The sequence below is a fragment of the Elaeis guineensis genome, chromosome 10, assembly GCF_000442705.2.
Source record: "Elaeis guineensis isolate ETL-2024a chromosome 10, EG11, whole genome shotgun sequence".
Classification (NCBI taxonomy): Eukaryota; Viridiplantae; Streptophyta; class Magnoliopsida; order Arecales; family Arecaceae; genus Elaeis; species Elaeis guineensis.
In genome coordinates, this window is record NC_026002.2 from 24,925,324 (window position 1) to 24,947,572 (window position 22,249).

General features: G+C 34.2%; 2 protein-coding genes across 4 annotated transcripts; one reads left to right on the plus strand and one right to left on the minus strand.

Moving 5' to 3' along the window:
- The first annotated feature begins 1,296 nt into the window (after positions 1-1,296).
- On the plus strand, positions 1,297-4,403 carry LOC105059891 (zinc transporter 4). The gene is made up of 3 exons (XM_010943386.3): positions 1,297-1,974; positions 2,913-3,062; positions 3,848-4,403. Exons 1-3 carry the CDS (start codon positions 1,342-1,344, stop codon positions 4,151-4,153), a joined length of 1,089 nt encoding a protein of 362 aa, XP_010941688.1. The 5' UTR covers positions 1,297-1,341; the 3' UTR covers positions 4,154-4,403.
- A 5,890-nt stretch (positions 4,404-10,293) lies between these two features.
- LOC105059892 (uncharacterized) lies at positions 10,294-18,540 on the minus strand. 3 transcript variants are annotated; one of them, XM_010943387.4, is made up of 4 exons: positions 18,257-18,540; positions 17,792-18,071; positions 14,776-14,885; positions 10,294-10,673 (listed from the first exon to the last, which is right to left on the minus strand). In XM_010943387.4, exons 2-4 carry the CDS (start codon positions 17,893-17,895, stop codon positions 10,447-10,449), a joined length of 441 nt encoding a protein of 146 aa, XP_010941689.1. In that variant the 5' UTR covers positions 17,896-18,071; positions 18,257-18,540; the 3' UTR covers positions 10,294-10,446. The 3 variants fall into 3 exon arrangements, with proteins under 3 accessions (XP_010941689.1, XP_010941691.1, XP_010941690.1); XM_010943389.4 differs by lacking the exon at positions 17,792-18,071 and having other exon boundaries at positions 18,304-18,540; XM_010943388.2 differs by lacking the exon at positions 17,792-18,071 and having other exon boundaries at positions 18,257-18,537.
- Between the last annotated feature and the right edge of the window lie 3,709 nt (positions 18,541-22,249).

The window sequence follows — 22,249 nt, forward strand, 5'->3', positions numbered from 1 at the left end:
TAAGCTATTAACAAACAATGCGGCCCATTTTGTGAGGAGATTGCCTCCATGGTCCAAAAAAAGGAGGATGATCAATTGTACAACGTAGAAAAATGCACATAATCCATATTTTGTGAAGGTACAACCATTCCTTTAGCTATAACAAGGCATTTGAAGCATGTTGTTTCCCATATTCTCCTTTATTTTCATTGTCTCATTAGTTTAAACTCTAAATTAGCAATACTAACATAAGCACAGTTATTAGCAGATTTATAACTCGTCATTAAATGCCTAAGGAAAAGACAAGACAAAAGAGTAACACCCTTACACATCATATGTCAAAATAATATTAATTCATCGAACCAAACCTAAATTCATTTATCCTTGCAACATTTGCTTAGTTATTTCCTGTTATAGAAGTTTGCAGAGCTGACAACTCACTATTAGATGCATAGCCCCTAACCAAACCCAAGCAGCCCAACATGTTAACATCCAAACCTCAGGTTCAGAGAATTCAAGATCACCAATGACCATGACCCAAGGTAATGCACAGGTGTATAGATGATAGATCAACTAATGTATCTCAAAGGCACTATGATCTCTTCACATTATAGAGCTGATTATGGGTGGGCCTCGGGCCTTAATTGTATTCACTTTAGGGAGATTTTGGGCCATGTCTATTTAACATTTGATCCCAAATTTGGACCATGATCGGCTCTAATGTGTGTGTGTGTGTGTGTGTGTGTGTGAGAGAGAGAGAGAGAGAGAGAGAGAGAGAGAGAGAGAGAAATTTGAGAACTACGTGGCAGTGTATTTAATAATACACTTGGCTACATGGTCTCTAGCTATTAATTATAATTACTTACATTCTTGCGACAGTCTTCACAGTTCGATGCCACACGTCAGTGTACATGCAGCTCAGTAAACAAAGGCCTACCTTTTGGAAGAACCTGACAAATTTGACCTCACAAATTTTTGCCTAGATTGGCTACCCCAACGAGCACTCTCCTCTCCTGCCTTATTAGTCCATGATGACAACATTCTGTCAACACCCCACGCTATGGAAAGAATCCTCCCCTCTACCAACCAAGAGGACCATCCTTTTGTTTATACCCTTTAAGCTAGCACACCACCTTTTTGTGCCCAACCCTCCCAAGAGATGAGCCCATCATTTCACTCCCTGACTCCAATGCTCTCATTACTCCTATCAAATCATTTGCAATTCCCATCACCCTCCTCTCTTTAAGGTTTCACTAACCCCAATGCCCCCTATATAAACGCATCAATCTTCCCCCAGACCCTTGCAACCACTTCTCATCACCTCTCTCACCCCTTTATCTTTTCCCAGTTCCTGTTTGTAACATGAAGGCCATGAAGCCTCTGTTTCTCCTCTCCTGCATCTTCTTTCTCCTCCTGCTCCTCCCTCACCATGTTCTAGCTGACTGTGAGTGCACCACCAACCCTGAAGGCCAAGACACACCAAAGGCTCTAAAACTGAAGTTTATGGCCATTGCTTCAATTCTAACAGCAGGTGCCATTGGAGTCCTCCTTCCGATCCTCGGGAGGTCGGTCGCAGCCCTCCGACCGGAGAACGATGTGTTCTTCGTAATTAAGGCCTTTGCAGCCGGTGTCATACTTGCGACCGGGCTAATTCACATCCTCCCGGGCGCCTTCGAGAGCTTAACATCACCTTGTCTCAAGGAGGATCCATGGCATAACTTTCCAGTCGCCGGGTTTGTGGCCATGTTGTCGGCTATCGGGACGATGATGGTCGACTCATTTGCCACCAGCTACTATACAAGGTCTCACTTCAGCAAGGCCCGGCCAGTGGAAGAATATGAGGGAGGGAATGGCGATGTGGAGACCTCGGCTGACCATGATGGCCACGTGCATGTCCACACGCACGCCACCCATGGCCATGCGCATGGCTCGGTGCCAGCCTCGCCGGAGGATGCCTCACTCGCTGAAAGAATCCGGCACCGGATTATTTCTCAAGTAAGCATTGCTGGTAATTAGTGAAACAGAGTAGTTAATTTATTGATTTGTTGAGACAATCTATTCGTAGTTGGCAAACTATTGTAAACCTGTACTTGATGTTGCTTTTTAGGTGAGTGATAGTTCTGCTTAGTCTACCTGAGAGAATTTTTAGGGTGGGAATACTTGAATACTCTTTTTATTTTTGGTTGAATTGGATGAATGAATTTAATAGTACATAAATATATCCGTGAGAGTTAGAAAATAAAATATTATAAAATTGAACAGAGAAATCAGTCGATAAATCTCAGTGTGTAGTTCCCATGCGGTTCGCGATACATGATCATTCTCCAACAATTTTGTAAAGATGGATGTAGCCTATCTTCAGCAGGAAGTGAATTAGAAAGCCATCTAATATAAGCTTCATAATACTTGAACAATTTAATTTTTATATGTTGTGGTAGAGATTTTTTGAAAATAGTTGTAGTAGAATAAAGTAATTGTATAGGAAATCTATTTTTTTTTGTTTTCCTGCTGAGCAAGGCCTTTGTAGAATGCCAAGTATGATATGCATCCGTATTGTGACATAAGAAATGGATTGTGTTTGGCAGACCACCAGGGCCCTGACTTCTCTCTGCTTCTATTTTTTACTTCTAATGTGGCTTTAGTGGCCTATTTCATCTATTACTTTGCTATAATTCATGTTTTTTTAAGTACATAACTGTTATCATTCTTCATCGTGCTAGTCCGCAAACTTAAATATGTGATTTTTATTTCGTAAGACTTAAATATGTTACAAGAGTTAATAATAGTGAATTGGATATGCTCTGTGGCTTGGTATTCTTGTCCACTACAAGATAACTGGATATGCTGTAATATCCTTTTTCTCACTTCATGAGTCTTTTGCTAGCTAATGGTGTTGATCTGGTATTAATCTAAAGGATATTGGGTGCATGTAGGTTTTGGAATTGGGCATTGTAGTACATTCTCTGATTATTGGTATTTCTCTGGGTGCTTCTGAAAGTCCCTCCACTATAAGGCCTTTGCTGGGAGCCTTGAGTTTCCATCAATTCTTTGAAGGAATAGGACTTGGTGGTTGCATAGTTCAGGTATGTGTTATCTGGATTTTTTTTCACTTCATTTGGTCTTTGTTAATGTTACTTATTATAACTGTAAAGCAATTATTTTAGTACTAATGATAGTTATGTTTATGACATTCTGAATATAATCCTAATATTTGCCATTTTTTGGGTAGCTAGGTGAGATCAATACATCCCAATGTGTGATATGTATCACATCCAACAATACTTAATTCTTAAGTATCATATCCAAGTACAATCCCCCAAAAATAAACCATCCAATAAGAACCCTGAAATTTCTTGAGATATGCTTTGATGCAATTGCACCTAAGGGCTGTATGGTTGTTAGATCTTTACTAAAGTAGCCTTGACCAAAACCTAAAATAAGCAAGCTTGAAAACAATTATTTGTCATCTTATCACAAAACATTTTGGGAAATCTGATGAGCCACATGATTCAGAAAGTTATAAAAACTAATTTTTCATAGAACTTAGTCAACATAAAATTAGTTTTTATGATTATTTGCTTCAATAAAATTTAAAGACCACTAAACAAATTGATAACTCCTTTCACATCCAAATGGTCAAAGGTTATTTGAAAACTTACATTCATTTTAATAAAATATGCTTTCCATAATGCTCCTCATCACCTTGTTCCCCCTCTCAAGAACTTGTGATTTATGTCATGAAACTTTTCAGGAGTAAAGTTCTTTCACTTGTTTCGATTGGAAATCTCTCTCTCACACACACACACAGATTAATATCATATTAATAATGCTATTGATGTATTGACTTCTATTACTTGTTTCCTTATAGGCAAATTTTAGAGCAAAGGCGACGGTGATCATGGCAGTCTTTTTCTCTCTGACAGCTCCAATTGGCATTTCATTAGGGATTGCAATATCATCTAGCTATAAGGAAAATAGCCCAATCGCCCTCATTGTTGAGGGTATTTTCAATTCTGCCTCTGCTGGAATTTTAATTTACATGGCTCTCGTTGATCTCTTGGCAGCTGATTTCACCCACCCTAAGATGCAAAATAATGGGAGGCTTCAACTTGGAACACATCTTGCCCTTCTTCTTGGTGCAGGTTTAATGTCCATTCTTGCTAAATGGGCTTAGAATTATTGGCAAAGCAATTAGGATCATGCCAATTTCCTATGGAGGCTAATCCAAGAGTTTTTTCCATACCCTTGGATATGTTTAGCTCTCTCTCTCTCTCTCTCTCTCTCTCTATGGTCATAAAGCATCAAGGATGCATCAGCCTACAATGAGGGAAACAATAACCATGTTTGGTGTATAAGGGATGTTGTATTTGACTTAGAAATCCATTGGTGCAAATATCTTGAATATTTTTATTGTCAAAATGAAAGTTCACTGTGTATGTCCTTTGTTCCATTATTCATAAGCTTATAGAGTGTAGGCTGTTGGAATAAATCATATGAATTTAAATATTCATAAGATGTCAATTGAGCTTTGGTTTTTATCGGAAGTTAGAGTTGGCATTATATAGATGTCATAAAACACGCTTGTTGCTTAGAACTCCTAGAGTTTATAGGGTTTCAATAGGTCATTTTTATCAAATTCAATTCTCATGAACTTTGTGTACGATCACATAACCTTTTGGCTTCAAAAGAATGTTGCCTTTTCATTTTCTTTTTTGTATATATTTTAAACAAGCCATTGCTCTATAAGTTTACTTGCATTGTATAAAAGAAAAGAAAAGGATAATTACTTCCATTCCAATGATGGAGTCACTTCTAAAAGGTCTTGGTTTTGCACTCTGGTGACTTTAGCATAGCAACCACATTTCGTTAGCCAACCTTGTAGATAATTGATGACTGAATACTTTATTGTAGGTTGTCTAGATTAATGAAGTCTAATATATCTATATAACGCACACTTGATGACTTGATCACTTTGATGTTTTGCAAGTAATAACCATAACTACTATTATTCCTTTTGCAATATACTTAAGATTTTGAAAAGGACATGCAATAACATAATGGAGAATATGGAACATACTATATATTATATCTTTTTCTTTCATTCATCATTTAAGTTTCTTAAAATATTGGCCTACATATATTTATTTGCTTGGCATGAAAAGAAAAAAGTTTATGCAGTTCAATACCAATAGTGAAGCCAATTCCACCATAAAAGGTTGTGGTCGACAATGAATCTCGTATATAATGCATTTTTTAGAAATACAATTTTTAAAGCATCAAGTTGTCTACTCTAATAAAATACTTAATCCAAATAAAGTCTAAAGATATTTATATGGCTTCATTTTCAATTCATTATTTTATCATTTTATATTTCATGATATAATTGGAAAGCTAGGAGACTAGCTCGGCTAGCTCTCGCTTGTTGGACCTAGACTCATTCCCTTATTTTGAAATTCATGGGCTTCACCCTTTTAATTTTTTTTATAAATTATTATTCAAAAAAAAATAAAGCTCACATATTTTTCTTCTCTGGGTAACCTAGTTTAAATTGCCTCTAATGCTTGTATTGGTATTGATTAAACAGGCCTATTCTCTTTACTAAAAGAAGTAATAAATTGAAATTTGCTCTTTAACAACACCCATCCTCATACTCTATAGGGATGCTTGATGCACTATGTGGCCTCGTTGTCCATACTTATTTTTGTAATATTTCTCAGCAACAAAACTTTGCAAACCCATCAATTAGTTTTGTGGTATATTCTCATAAGAATTATATATATTAGAATCTAGTAATTAATAAGCACAAATACTATTATAATAGGTGGCTGCATTTATTTAATATTGTAAAAAAAGTTGACAAGAACGTAGTGTGATTAGGAAATCTAGATATATAGGATTATCTTTTCTTGTTTTTGATTTATTTGTAAACAAATAGGCCCTTGCATTTTATTAATTTGCATGAACGAAAAAATTTTAATAGTATAATAATAGTAGGTAAGCGAGTTCCACTTTTCTTCATCTTGTGCTTTAATAACTTTTGGACAACAACCATATTTGGTTGGCCAATTTTTTAGTCGGTTGATGTCTTGATGATGAAACATTTCAAAAGGATACCCTACAAATATTTAAGTTGTTTGATTTAATGAAACATATCTAAGAAAATCTTAATCTGATATCATTGTAAGACAACAACCATATTTTATCAGCCAATTTTGCAGTTACTAACATTGTAAAAGGATTAACCATAAAGGTTTAAATTATCTCATTTTACAAAATACATTTAGAAAAAAATTTCCTGGTCTCCCACTTTAGCAATTAATTATGGAAAAACAATCTCTTTCCACATGTCCGTTTAGCTAAAGATGAAAATGAACAATATCAGCCTCTAAAAAATTTTAGCTTACAAAATTGTAGGTAATTCAAGTTCGCCACGTTTTCTTGTGTTAGGATGCAATTCTGAAAATAATCTAAAAATAATACCAGCCTGCACAAAATTTAAGCTCACAGAAAGCTGCCACACAAGTTTCCAAACCTATCCTAAACTTGCTCTGTAGGATTTTTTGTAAGGTTTTACCATTTGCTTTTCTTTCTTTAGAAGCATTTCCATAGACTTTTTCTCCAAAAGTAGCTCAATGAACATCATTTATGCCATTCTTGTTTGCACTTCTGCTGCAAGGTGCCGGAAATCGAAGACATATATTAATTAAAACAAGACAAGGATCATCATTTTTATCGGTGGAGAACATTTTGACACATCGATGTCTATGGACCATCCAATGTGTAACTTTTATCCTCAAATCTTCTGTTATATCACCTTTTTGCAACTTAAAAATTTCAAGTAGTATCAACCAAAGACATGATCCCACTATTGAGTCAAAAGCCCAAGCTTGCCATATTGAAGGGATATTACTTTTCTATCAACTGAAAAGTATCTTACCCCATCCATGGCAACTACTCTCTCCAATATTTTTGTTTTTTTGGACTCAAATGTTGAAATATTTAGGACATCCAAAAAAATCCAGTCCCCACATCTAGACTTGTAAAGAGTTCTTTTCATGGTTGAGTGGAGGTGGAGTGTCCTGGCATTTGCCAAAACTTTGAGTCTCCACCTTTGCTTCAAAGAGGACCACGTGAGGGCATAGGTGCCAAGTCTTTGGGACAGGGTGTGAGGTATAGTGGGAAGGGAAAGAGATCATGCTCTTTTTATGGACCTTCACTATCTCAAAGATTGGAATAGGATGCTCGGATAAGGATATTGGCTCCCTGAGGTCCAGAATGCTCTCATTTCAACTGAGTGTAGGGTATAGTATATGATTGTCCAGGTAACAATATCTTCTTTCTTAGTTATTAAAAAAGGCTCCAATCACATCATTCATGACATTTTCCTTGGCTTGATCTTGTATTATATAATCAGGAATATTCAATTGTTCATGAATTCTGTGTGCTTGTTAACAGACTATTAGTAACTTGATCATGGGTTAATGGATTATTATTTGAACCATAATGGTGCTCCTTTTATTGATAGTGATTGTGATTGTTGTTGTTATTTTATTGTGGTTGTTTTGACATGAATGTTGGATGTCAGCAACTTCAGTTGGTAAAATTACATGGATGGTAATGATCTGGATTGAGGTCCCACTTGCATGAGTTTATACTTTATTATCTTGACAAATTGGGTGGAGACCTGAAACCCTCCGCGCTGCTATCTCAAAAAAATAAAAATAAAAAAATAATAATAAAATAATTAAAATAATAATTCAAGAAAATGGCTTATTTGAATTCTTTCAGATTTTTTACAGATTCTCTGCATATGATCCTATTCCAAAAAATATTAAGATGTTGAAATGTGTTACCCCAATTTTAGGGGACCATTCCCCAATTGCATCAGTTTCTTCCTTCATGTCACTATTCCCCCAACTTTGGGCCATGTGTGGTTGTGACCCAAGGAGCATTCATCCGGGCACAATAGCGTCTATTATTGACTTGTGGGCGAACCAATCAATATCCAAGCCCATATAGTAATCAGCTTTGTTTATTAGCATGAATAGCTAAACATTTGGCATGAGAAAAATTAAACATTTTGAAGAAGATAGAGAGTGCAAGAAGGGCTTAGAGACAATGGTCTTCTCCAACTCTCACAACACTATGGATTCTAGCATTGGGCACAAAATTGACAGATATAATCGTATCAATATAAAGCAATAAATGATATGTTTAGTATCAAATTGTTTGCCATCTGAATTTATTATAGGCATGTTAGTTAATAACTTGCTCTATTGTGGGGATTAAGCACATGTAAGGCTAGTTAAAACTATAAGAAAACTTGAATCATTGTTGCAATATTATCAAGGTTGTTTATTAAAAACCACAGGCCACTAGTCATAACACCCTTAGGGGACATTCGGTGAGCCAACTGGAAACATCACGGTAACCTAAGATCACTGATAATCCAAATCTTGAAGTGATCTGATCCCTAGTGATCTAAGATCACTATGCAACCATATTGCAGTGATTAAAAATCCTCGAATATGTATAAATAACTTATTTGATATACTACAAAAATTCAAGATTACCGACGATATAATACCAAAAATACTCTTGGCATATCTCAAATGGAAAGGAAAAAAATGACAAAGGAGAGACGAAAGAAGAGGCAAGCCTCAGATTACCGTGATTAGATTGGAAATGAAATTACCGTTTCTAGTCACCCTCTCAACAAAGTTTTGGGAGTTGGAATTGAAGATTAAAGCAGAAAAAAATTTAAAAAAATATCTAATATATTTTTTCTCTTTCTAATCACCACAGCGAGAATAATGACATCCAACTACCCACCCAACGCGTGTAAATAATATCACATACACGTGCAAAAAAATATTGTGGCAAAAAAAAATAAGTTTCCTCTTTCAAAAAGTTTTTCGATTACGAAGGTATTTTAGTTAACGTATTTAATATAAGATCTACGTGATAGAGTGATGTTGGATACCCATCCTCAAGAGTAGATTTTCTATCACCATATTGGATAGTAATTTGAGAAGTGAGAATAATTTAAAATCACTGTCACATAGAATCACCATAGTGCAATCAAATACGGTGATCTCATTACCTTCATCCACATTACCCTCGATCTTAGACAGATCACCCCATACCAAAAATATCCCCTTACTTATATCTCGAAAGCAACTTCACTCACAAAAAAACCAACAAGGAAAAAAAAGTGGTTGACAAATTGGGATAAATCAGACAACTTTGAAGGCTAAAAATCATCCTCAAAAATCAACACTTTTTGTATCAACCTAGATAACAAAGGCTTTTTATTTGTAAGGACATGGTTATTTGAAATAGGTTTTAATCCCACATTTTTAACATAAAACCTTAAAGAAAGTTAACAAAAATGGCACAATTAAACTTCATTGCTATACCTATGGTGGCTCAATTCCACAAGCTCATATCATGTCAGTGCCAAGGATTGTCAAAATTGGTAAAGCCAAAAGGAAGCTGATAGACTCTACAAAGGCCAAGAGAAGCTTAAAAGAGATGCATCTAAATGTTCAACAAATCTTAATCAGCACATTTTTGTTATGACAACTTAGAATTACTCAAAGCAAACCAAGTCAATATTCCCCACAATCTAAACCACAACCAACTCTAGCTATAATCAAAATCAAATTCCTATAAGCTTGTTCACAGGTAATGCATGTTCAAGTTCACTTGTAGCCACACAAGTCATGCTTGATCAAGTCTTGCTGTTTGGAGCAAAAGGACGGAGAGAGAGAGAGAGAGAGAGAGAGAGAGAGAGGAACGATGTCTTTGGTAAGGATAAACTTGTTTGTGAGCTCCATGTTTTTGGTTTTGATTTACTTGGTCTTTTCACATGGATGATTCACCCTTGCTTCTGTGAGAATTTTTTACTGTTTCATCTCTTCACCTACTCTTGATGTTGTTATTCAAGGTCACGTCTACATCATTTGATTCTTTGAGTTTGTCAAAGATGACGCAGGTAGTTCGCAACAAGAGCAATGACTTTTGCTCTATTGATTGGCCAGGAAGTATAAAACAGTGATTGTAACACTACTAATATCGTGTAGGCTACTCCCTAAGCTTGGTGCAATGTAATATATGTTTGTAATTCTACCAATGGCGTATAATCTTTCACTAAGCCTTGCAGATTTGATAACACTTAATCGACTTCAATAAATTGTAGGTAACACCTCCACCTTTCTAGCGCATATATTTCTGTCATATCCCCAATCAGCAGTAAGTTGTTACATTGTTTCAAAACCACTAGGATATAGAAAATATACTATGCTAAAATCATTTGAAGTCAAAAACTACTGCATTTGCACCAATACAATCCAAGTGGTAAACTAGCACACCAATATTGTTCCGTTCTTTATGGTGGGAGACATGTAAGTGAAATATGAGAAGAGTTTAAATTATAGGACAAACAAATTTCACTGACATTAATCCTTACTCCACTTTGTCCCGGGATTGGGCATCAGGATTGCTTGTTGTGGTCGCAGATTGGTTAATGCTGGCTTTGGCCTCAGCTAAAAAGGCAGGATCTGGCTGGGACTCACGATTGGCAGGTTCCTTCATGGCCATAATGATATAAAATACAATCACTAGATTCACTGATATAACAGCAAGGAATCCACTTAAAAGCGTTTGGGATGAGGATGAAAGCTGACCTGAACCTGTTCAAAAGAGGACTCCAAAAAAGTACATAGTCAGGAGAACTGAAAGGTCTTGTTCATTAAAGAAAACTAGAATATACAATAATACAAAAATTTAAAAGAAAAAATAAAATAAGGCAGCAGATGACAAGCGTGATAGTTTCTATTTTCATGGTCAAAACCACAGCAGAAGAAATAAACTCATAAGCCATATTGACATTAGTAACTGCAGCAGAAATTCATGGCATTGAGATGGCACTGATTCACAAACATAGGGGTGGCAAAGACGAACCCACACCCACCAACCTGCATGACCCACCTAATGCAAATGGGTTAGGTGGGGCAGTTTCTGTGACCCAATATCAACCCGATTATAAATGTGCGGGTTTGGGATTAGCCCCTGAACCTGATCGGTAACCAAGAATGATCCTGTCAGGAACCACCACCCAGATTTAACATAGTTAATAGTCTCTAATTTCTTTTCATATGGTCTGATTCACTTAGAAAAAGTTATGATGAGTATGGACATGGTGCCTATGGGATTTTAGGATATGTGGTTGTATTTTAGCTAGTTTTAGCATTAATTAGTTCATGACCATCATATATCCAAAAATTCTAAGTTTATTGTGACTATGATGATATATTTTAAAAAGTTCCATTAAACATTGTTGTTTGTGATCTTTGAATACCATATTTTACCTTACTTTCTCAGTTATATATATGATTAATGAATGAAAACTTAAATGGGCTCGTGGGCTGGTATGAGTTTATATAAAACAAATGGATTAGGTATCGGTTTACATTTTGAATGGGCCAGCTATGAATCACAATGATTGGGCAAAGTTGCTATTCTCCGTACAAAGATTTCTTAAAGCATTTTGTTTGACAACTATGATGTGCCAAATTAAAGTGGTGATCACGCAAAATATGGCAAAGTATCATGCCTGGCATGTAGCATTATCAAAACAACTATTACTGCCAGTGTTTGGCATGCAATGATGCATAAATGCATCAACTATACCAACAGGGGGAGGGACAAGGAGTAGGAGAGTGGGGAGAGAGTGGGGTGTGGCTCCTGAGAATTGAAAAATCCCAGAGGTATTATGCATATGAGATATCTTGGCAGCTCAAAAGCCTATAAATATTTACTCAAGCCAGTGGATTTGTCAAGTCAGTTTGTCTACTAGACAAGCTTTCAAACATGGATTAATGTGAGCTGCTTCTTGTTAAATGAGATTGAAAAAGCCAAACTAGGGCTACTTATGAGTTACTCTTCTTAACTTCTTACCTAAAGTCCAATCTAACAATGACAAAACCATCTACCATCAGTTCATTCTTTAAAGAACCTCTTAAAAAGCTTCATCCCAAAATGTTCATCCTTTCAAGTCTCAAGACTTGAATCTAAAATAGCTGATATAGCTATGCCAGAACATGGTAGTTCTCATGATGCTCGGCCCTCTGAATATCTGGCAAATGCATTTATATGAGAACATGGTGCTTCTCATGACGCTACGTGCTCTCCCATTGTTAGACCTAAGTTTAGCCGAGTAGACATATTATGTTGGATTTTAGGTAAAACATGAAATTAAAAATATTAAGTCATAAGTGGCTCTACTTTAGCTTGTTAAATCTCATTTAGTAAAGAACAAACTCACATTAAGCCACATTTTAAGACTCATAAACAAGCCAAATTCACAAACCTACAAGCTCAACTGCTTAAATATATTTTCAAAAGCTCGGGCTTGGTGTTTCAAAAGCCTGAGAATCCTCGGCTACAATATATGTGCAAGTGTGATCAAGCCGTAGACTAGCTTGAAAGTATTCTTAACATGTATGACCAGACAGTCCAGCAAATGTCAAACAACCAAATCCTTGGCTTGGCTTGGCTCATGTCTATCTAACATTTTTTTTCTTATTAACATATGCAATGGATATACATGTGTGTGTGTGTGTGCATGCAAATTGGACAAAAATAATCACTACATTGCATAAAATAAGAAAAGTACTAATACAGAATTTTTATTAGCAAAACAGATCAATATGACCCAGACCAAACAATTGGTTTGCTCAGCTCATGCTTACATAACATTTATTTTTCTTATGAACATATAGAAATATACAGTGGATATATTTATGCACATTGGAGTATTGGACATAAATAATCTTATGTTTGTTACATTGCATAAACAGAAAAGTAGTAATACAGAATTTCTATGAGCAAAAGAATTCAATCTAAAATATGTGAGGTTTGACCTGGTGTTAAGAAAGAAAAGTACCAAATAGCATTTTTTTAAAATAAAACACTTTGACAAGCACAGAAGATCTTGACAGAACTTATCCCCTCTCATCCAGGTACAAATGTTTCAGAAAATAACATTAATGCAAAAAGTGGAGCCAGAGGTTTGGTAGGAACTCACCGTACTTAAGTTGACAAACAAGTATCTTGGCAAATGATAATGGAGCAAAACTATCAAGTTTGTATTCCTAATGCAAGCAAGAAGATGCCAAACCCTATCAAATTTCAATAGTAATTGAAAGGAAACCTTTGGTTCAGATCCTATCTGAAATCTCCACAGGCAAGCCTTTGAGAAGTCTTATGCTACAATCTTCAATATAAGCGTCTCCATGACTAACCACACTATAGCATCTCATCTAAAATTGCTCTCCAAATGAAGGTACACCAAAAACTAAGAGAGGGAACAGAGAGGTAGCTAGAGTACCTACTCACAGTTGATTTCTGGGAGTGCAAGACCTAAACTGAAGAGCATGTGCTAGTAAACAATGGCATCATCACATCGGCCAAGGAATAAGAAAACAAAAGTAAGATTTTGATTTGCTCAAGCAAGTTCTTGCTGTTTTTTTCTCTTACCCTTAGTTTAAGCTTGGATGTGGAAAAGAGAGCATAAATTATGGATGGTGATCATCTCTTGAGCCTTCCTAGGCAATTGGTGGGAATAAATTGGCAATAGAAGAGTCCGTATAGTTAAGGAAGCTAATATTCAGGATTCTCATTGGCCTTGAAAACCATTTACATTAGAGAGCATGTGTTCATAGTAAATAAGTGTACATGGGCCCATGGTGGAATTGAGATGGGATACTTAAGAATGAACATCAAATCCATCTTAGTGGGGCCTTGAGCTTAATCATGGTGTAGTATTACTTGTAGAAACTAATGATATTGTTTCCATCTCATTTCCTTTTTTTTTTTTTTTGGTTTTTTTGAGTTTTTTTTTTTTTTTGGTGGGGGTGGGGCGGCGGGCACTTGGTTGGAATAGAGATATCTCATATATCATCCTTTCCTTTTTCTTTTTTTTTTTCTTTTTTTTTTTTGTTGGGGTGGGGCCGGGGGGTTGGCATGGATCCCCAGGCCCCCCTATAGGTGCACTTCTATATAAGCATGGATGAATGGATTCATTGAATTCAAATGTTCATTGTCTTTTGAAGAGAGCTAAAGGATATAACAATTGATTAGCTTGCAATAAATACTTCAATTCAATTGTCTCTAGATTATAGAGTTGAACAAAAATTCAGGGTCATACAAAAACTCATCCTTCTTCCTTGAACAAAATTCATGTCACAACCCAGTTACGTGTGGTTACATCAGTCTGCAGCTCTGCTACCACATAACAGACCAATATAGACAAACAAGGGCAATCATGATGGCCATCCACACCCTTACAACCCGTCTCCAACACCATGACACAGAAGATATCATCAGGAAAGTATGATAGAAGTTGGTATTTTGATATTTGCTTAACAATATAGAGGGACAGTATTAACTACAAATTTGGAATTCCCATTTGACAATAAGTGGACAGTCAGCTGCCAGTTGTTGGAATTAAATTGACTAGTCTCAAAAAGCTAAATTACAGAAATCCTAGTGGATTGCGAAATTCTGTACTTTTCATCAAACCATCACTTTACAGTAAGAAAAGAATGGTTGATAGGCAATTCTGGCATAAATCTGAAGTGGGACTTGAAGGCATTTTCAAAAATACAACCCAGACAATATTGAACTACATAGGTATGGCCTCTTCACAAACTTGTTAAGAGGGGAAATAAAAGTCAGTATAATTAATACTCAATAAAGATGAATAAAAGATAGCAGGACAAGTAAGCATACCAGGAATTATATGATGATTAAATCCATATAGTATGGCCATTGGAGCCACCCACATGATCATGGATGCAAGAATGAACTTCTGCATCACCCCTGCCATAGCTTCAATTTGGCTGTACAACCATAAAAGTAAAACAAAGTATTGCCATTTTACTAAATGAAAACAAAGTTGTTAAAGGGATTTGGTAATAAAAACTATAAAAAGGGATCATCCAGGTGAAAGCACTTTCTCGACTCAAAACAGAGACAAACAACTGGATAAAAAGCACATCAAATGTTAAATCAACATTTGAAATTTCCATGCTATATAAACAAGCACATACATGTAAAGCATGTTGATTTGCATGTCTTAAATAAAACTTTCCAAACCAAGTAGCATGTACTTTACATCATTATAGAGATACAAAGGCCATGCTTTGACGCAGACACCAATCACTGAATCATCATGACAGAATATTATTTGACTGAAAAGTTCAGAAAACCTAATTTTTAGTTTTATGTTATGCATGTTATACCAAGGTTTTCAATCCTGGTAGGACGGGGGGCATCTTGGTGGCCCCGTCTAGTTCTTGCTAGAAAATAGGACCAAAATGGGCTCGAGACACCGAAATCCATCCACGTAGGGAGAGAAGAAGAAGGAAACGAAGGAAAGATGAAGAAAATAAAAAAAATGAAAGGAAATAAGAAAAAAAATGAAAAAAAGAAAGGGAGGAAAAAAAGAAAAGGAAAGAAAGAAAGGTAAAGGAATGAAAGAAAAGAAGAAGAAAAAAAAAAAAAAGAATGAACGAAAGAAAAGAATAAGGGGAGAAAGATAGAGGATATTTACCGGAATTCATGACTAGGACTACTGTCATGACAGGATGGAATAGCAAGGTGTGCCATTCCATGGAGAAATCAGAAAACTTTTGTCCAACGGGATTTAAAATCTCGTTTATACCATTGCTATGTAAAATAACAAAAAATAACCAAGATAATTTTTATACCTTAACAAGTTGCAGGATATGATGTTTCCCATATTACTATCATAAAGTCATATAGCAGGTGGGGTAACTGCTATATATGTATTATAACATTTTGACACAAACCATTGAGGGGTACTGTGTGGAAGTGTGATCAAGTGTTAGAGAGAGAGCAAAAATGAAGAGGGATGTGGAGTCCACAAAGTAGAAAAATGGTTTTCTAATTCCTTACAATTATTTAAATATTGTCTGTCTTTAGACGCCCCTAGTTTGTAGCACCAAGAAAACATAAATATTGCATCCTAATCCTTAGAGGACTAGCAATTGACCTTTATCCGCCTTATATTTCTTTCAACATCATCTGTCTCACACTATTGCGAACCATCTAAGTCTTCACAGCATCATAATTATTCACTTTTCTAAATACATAAAACTTTAAACTCCTACCATGCATTATGAAGGACCAATAATAGAGCTTTTTAGAATGGTAAACTTTACCCTGAAGTAAATTTGTAAACACAAATAAAATTCTTAAAAAAAATGATTTTTCCTAAACCACGTTCACACTACATATCCAATGACTATCATGTTATTCACTTATTTCACTACAATACACAACATGCCACAGCAGAGATAATCTGTAGATATCATAAAAACCTAGAAATCTTCTCACAATAATTAACTACCGGTACTGAAGAAAGACACAAAAAATTAAAGATATGACTAGGATGTAGCGTACAAACAAAATGGCACTCCAAGAATCTTGCAATAAGACAAATAGAGAGAAAATTCTACCACTAAAGCATCTGATCATACATTGTAGAAAGGAGGGAAAGATAGCTTGGCAAATAAGATATCATCCATCATTTGCATTTCCAACTGCATCAATATACAATCATTTCAAGCAATGGCTTAAGATTCCTAACTTATTATGGACTATGGGATTTATGTCATTTTAGTATAAGACATTGAAAACTACTAACTTGTCCTATTTGCAGAAAATTGGATAAACTACCACCAATAAATGAGGAAAGTAGAACTTACTGACTAGCTTAGTGTGGATATAGAAGAAAATTTGACTGAAAAAACAAGGAACTAGAGTTATAAAAATGAACTGTAACGTACATAAGAGAAAAATGTAGGAGCAAAATTCAAAAAGGATCCCAAGGACCCAAGATGAATGTTATGCCCTATATAGAAGATTCAGGCTAGTAAGAACAAGCCATCATATTTGTCACTGAAGCCTTTCCTCATCCAAATAGGTTGCCTATGGGAGCACAACTATAATTGAGAAGACATTTTGTTCAAGCTTGAACAGATTTTCGCGAACAGCTATCAATCTAAAGCCAATGCCAACTGTCTATAACTCGATGTTGAATTTTCTGGGGTAAAAAAAAACTTTAAATATTTAACCAACCTACTATGAATCCTAGAGAGCTTATTTTTCTAAAGGTATGGCAACCCAACCACCTAGCTGATCATAATTTGAGGTCATGAAATTAGGTGATATTTGGTTTCCTGTAAGTTCTTCTAAAACAAATAATACCATGATTCTTTGTAAAACAGGTTTTATGAAAAGACAGGGAGGCTATTTGTACATAAAACTCATTTTCATGTTTTATGACTAGTCATTTCGGTAAGCTGTATTTTATGGAAAAACAACAAAACAGCCATTCTTGTAAAACTCATTGATTTGTTTATTTCTCAAACCTGTTTCAGTAAAGCTAGTAAACAGACAGCATCTTAGTAATTAATCCGACTCTAAGATTCCACTTCACTTGCACAAGCTGTAACCCAAGAAAATGGGATATAGCAAGCTTACACATAGCAAGTCATGATAATTTCTGAGTCAAATTATAAGGTAAAGAGTCATATAGAGACACAGTTCCATATTCACATCACTGAAATAAAACCAACAAATCATTAAAAAAATAACAAATGGATTTTCTGGTGGTGATTAACTATATAGCAACAAGGAAATTATATTAGAAATATCTCATATAAATTCTAGAAAAAAGCTTATGGCTCCATGGAAAAGATTTAAATGGTGGATGTCATACCTACAGTGGAAAAGGATGGATGTATCCGATAAAAAAGTCCTTGACAAAAACTGATCAGACTGAGAGACATTCAGCAGCAACAAGGGGAAATAGGGTTGCCTCATATAGTGTCATGCAAAGACAATAAGGAGAATAGAGAAGCAAAGAAAGGAGAAAGAAAGGATGCAACACTAGCAGGAGAAGATGATGTTGGCATCAAGATTTCATGTCTTAAACATCGTTTTCAGTTTGCGTTTGGAGTTGGACTGCTGACATATACTGCCATCTCCAATGTGGAATGCTGTGGAAATAGTAATTAGAAGTTGTCTTCACAGTTTTAAATTCATACGAAAGCAATCTTATTTTAACAATAATCTTATAATTCTGACTTCATATGAGAAACACAATTGTTATAAACACAACTGTTATACTTCCATGGTTCTTTTAAAAACTTCTAGAATTCAGAGAAGAAGAATATCGACACACCTTGTAGGCTACTCCTTGACTTGGGGCAATCCGGCAGCTAGACCTACCTTCGAACAGGTGGAGTGCGATGCAGAAAGTTAGACCAAAAGCTAAGCGCTGGAGAAGACGATGGAGGCCGACGGTGGACGCCGGAGAGTGAGAGACAGGATCTCCGGTGGCGCTTGGGGTTGCGATCGGAGCGCCGTAGATTGGGCGAGACAGTGACAGAAGAGAGACGGAATAAAGGAACGGAAGAAGGGTTACAGATCGGGGGCGTCGACGTTAAATCGTTTAGATATTTAATTTCTTAGTTGCGTTTGGTGCATCGCGAGATAATTTATAACGTAATTTGAATTGCCTTCAACATGAATTATTATTATTAAATTATCAAAATATTAATTAATTATTATATTTGATATATGTAGGTAATATTATAGTTAAATTATTAAAAATTTTGATTGATATATTTAATATGATAATCAAATTATTATTAATATAATATTAAATTTTTAAAATATTTTTAAATTAAATTATTAGCTTAATATTTTAACGTATATTTAGTAAAATCAATACTCCAAATCCTCAGTGAGATCAATCTATGTAACATATATTAAAATATTTAATTTTTTTCGATATATTTAAATTTAAAAATAATTAAATTAATTTTTAATTTTTTTAATGAGAAAAATTATCTATTATCAAAATAGATGATTCGATGGCTATTATTATTATTATTATTATTATTATTATTATTATAAAATCTAAAAAATTTATTATTATTATGTTTATTACTTTTATTTTTATTTTTTTTATTTTTTCTCCTTCTTTCTCCTTTCCTCGCACGCCACAACCCGACCCCCCCTCCGCCCCACCCTTGGTGGCCCCCGATTGCTCTGCACACCTTACCCCCCATGGCATCCCACCCGTCGAGCCTCCGGCACTATCCTCTGACCGTCCGCGCCTCCTCCCACCCTCTCACACCACCCTTTAACCCCTCGATCACACCTCCTGTGGCCGCTTCCATCGTCACCCTCACCCACCCCATCGATCTCTTTCATCTGACCCCCCACAGCTCCCTGCATCCCACCCGTCTGGATTTGATCGCCTTCAACTCTGCCTTCGTCGGAGTCTCGTCTGCCACCCATGAGAGCAAGATCGGGCATCCTCGAGTTTACACCCCACCACCACCTCATCCAGCTCCGTTGCCCGTTGGTATGAGCACCTCTGCCTCAGGGTGGTTCGTCGGGACGAGCACCACCAGCCGATGCTCACGGAGACAATCTATCCCTCACGAAAAGAAAAGAGTGAAAATGATGATTTACATGATAATTTTTTTGATGATATTTTTATCCAAAAAATTATTACAATATGACTAAATATGTGGTAATCTGGATAACCACTTCTCTTCAAGGCAATCCAGATTGCCTCTTGAGAGATAATCCAGATTACCACTTAAAAAATATACCAGATGCAGTAATATGGTGAGCTCATGTTAAATTGTCAGCAATCTGGATAAATTGCCAGTTACCAAATGCAACCTTAAGAAAAAATCGGATCCGTATTTTATTATTTTATTCTCAAAAAATATCTTATATAGTAAATATTAATTTTAATATCAATATTAAATATTGATATTAAATAAATAAATATTTGTTAATAATAATCTATATATCTGCATTATGATGTCTCTGTTTTAATATATATATATATAGAGAGAGAGAATTGTACTTTATTGGTTAGGGTGGTTAGGCTAACCAAAATCAAAAGATCAAATCCTCCCACCCTCCGACCATGTACATATATTAGGTTTGGATAGTAGGTATCTAATAATAAATCTTAAACATATTCTAAAATTGAATGAATTTTAAATTTTAAATTCATCCCAAACTCTATAAGTTATTACTAATGGATCTTATTAGAATTCGGGATGAGTCGAGTATCCAAAAAAATATGTCCAACCACTATCCCTAAGCTCATTGTAATATTAGACGTGGGATTGGTTTATTATATTTTTGGGCCTATGTATTATATTTTAACATGATTTTTCTGAATTTTTTAGATAGATTTTAAGAAATTATGTCCAAACATATAAAATATCTAGATTTATTATATATGGATGAAAAAAATATTAGAAAATTAAAAAATAAAGTTGGTTATATTAATTAGATAATACTAATTCATCTAAAAAATATTTGTTTTGAGGTTTTAAGATTAATTTTTAGATATTATATTAAAATATGTAGAAATATTTAAATTTATTATATATCGTTCGAAAAATATCCAAAGATCGTTATACATAAAGTTGATAGTTTTGGATATATATATATATATATATATATATATATATATATAAAATTTAAAAAATTGATAATTAGAAAATTGATTTAAAAATATGGATTATATTTGCTGATTAATTTTAAGATTTAGTATTTAATAATAAATAATCCGTTTATGGACCTGGGTTTGCTCGGGTTATGTTAGGCCAGATTGGCTTACCATTATCCTATTAAGCTTGATAATCAGTGGCTAAGTTTGGATTAATATATGAAGTTTTTTTATTTTTTTAAAGTTGAGTTTGGATATATTGTTAGTTCAACTAAGTGTTTATTTTAGGGTTGGATCAATAATATTTCAAGTATATGATAATATTTCATTTTATCCAATAACTTGCATTCTTAAAAATTCTAAATCATTTAATTATCCTTTTTAGGTGATAAATTTACATAAAAGGCAAATTTAAAATCGGTTGATATCTCCTATGATTGGTAGTATAAAGTATGTCACAGTTGAAGGACTGTAATAAAGATTTATTATGATACTTTTTAGTACAATCAATATAGTAAAAATGACCAGCTCTTTGTACCATGATAAAGTTGCTATACATTTTTTAATATTATATTTTATTTACTAAAAGCATGTATATTATTTTTTATTTAAAAAATAATTTTAATATATTTATTATCTCAAGGTATAAATTAAATAATACTGTTGAAGATGAAATTGCTACAACAATCTTTATAATATTTGACAAATTAGCTCGGTACTTAATTTTCCAATTGACATTAAATATGATAAATTTAATCTACTAATTGTTATCAAAAGCATCCTCAATAATATTTATGCATTTCAGATTATGTTTAGGTTACAAAGTTTCAGTGATAGCATATATAATTCAAAATCACATAATATATTTTTTAAAAATAAATATTAACTTAATAATTTGTCGAAAAGTTTAGATTTTAAATCTTTTTCATCTCAGATTCAATGAGCATCTATTATTTCAAGTTTTGAAAAACAGATTCATACTGAATTTTTTTAAAAAACATCTTCTAAAAAATTATCAAGCACAACCTAGTAACATATCTTAATTATTAGCCTTTTTCTCTTTTTTTATTCTTTTGAAGGTAATTTTATTTAAAATATTATAACTTCTTTCGTCTATCATTCTGATTTATATTTTGTTATAGAATTCAATTCAGTAATACTCTAATAGAATTTTTTGATATTCGTATTTTTAATTTAAATAAAGAGATCATGCTAAATGAAAATTAGTATGAATATAAATTTATTAGTTAATAAAAATATTTTATGTTATATTGTATGAAAAAATTATATATTAATAAATATTTTAAATTTTTTTGATTCATTTTAGATTGTGCTGTGCAGGTTACATACTAGTTATATCTATGGCACAATCTACTCCAATCTATAGCAACAAAGTTTCGGTCTTGAGATTTAATCCTACAAAAATTCAGATGTTATCATTACAAAAAAAAAAAATCAAAGGAATTGTAAGAAAAATAGAGATAAGATTTTTTTGATTTTCTACTACTTTCTATTGCCGTAATATACTTATAAATAGAAAATTCAAGATAAAGATAAAATAGCGTAAGTTTTTATTAATAATATCGTTGATTATATACTACCTATGGCAAAACACATTCATAGCTCTACTAGCTAAATTTCAGTTTTCAGTTGCTTGAAATTTAAAGGATGTTTGGTTGGAAGGAGTGG

Bases quoted from the DNA above. Each gene is read 5' to 3' on its own strand.
- LOC105059892 (XM_010943387.4), bottom strand. From the start codon at position 17,895: ATGAGGCAACCCTATTTCCCCTTGTTGCTGCTGAATGTCTCTCAGTCT. The intron at 14,886-17,791 runs GTATGACATCCA...ATGGTTGTACAG, and splicing joins TCCATCCTTTTCCACTGTAG to CCAAATTGAAGCTATGGCAG. The intron at 10,674-14,775 runs GTATGCTTACTT...TCTTTTGAACAG, and splicing joins TAATCATCATATAATTCCTG to GTTCAGGTCAGCTTTCATCC.
- LOC105059891 (XM_010943386.3), top strand. From the start codon at position 1,342: ATGAAGGCCATGAAGCCTCTGTTTCTCCTCTCCTGCATCTTCTTTCTC. The intron at 1,975-2,912 runs GTAAGCATTGCT...GGGTGCATGTAG, and splicing joins GGCACCGGATTATTTCTCAA to GTTTTGGAATTGGGCATTGT. The intron at 3,063-3,847 runs GTATGTGTTATC...GTTTCCTTATAG, and splicing joins TTGGTGGTTGCATAGTTCAG to GCAAATTTTAGAGCAAAGGC.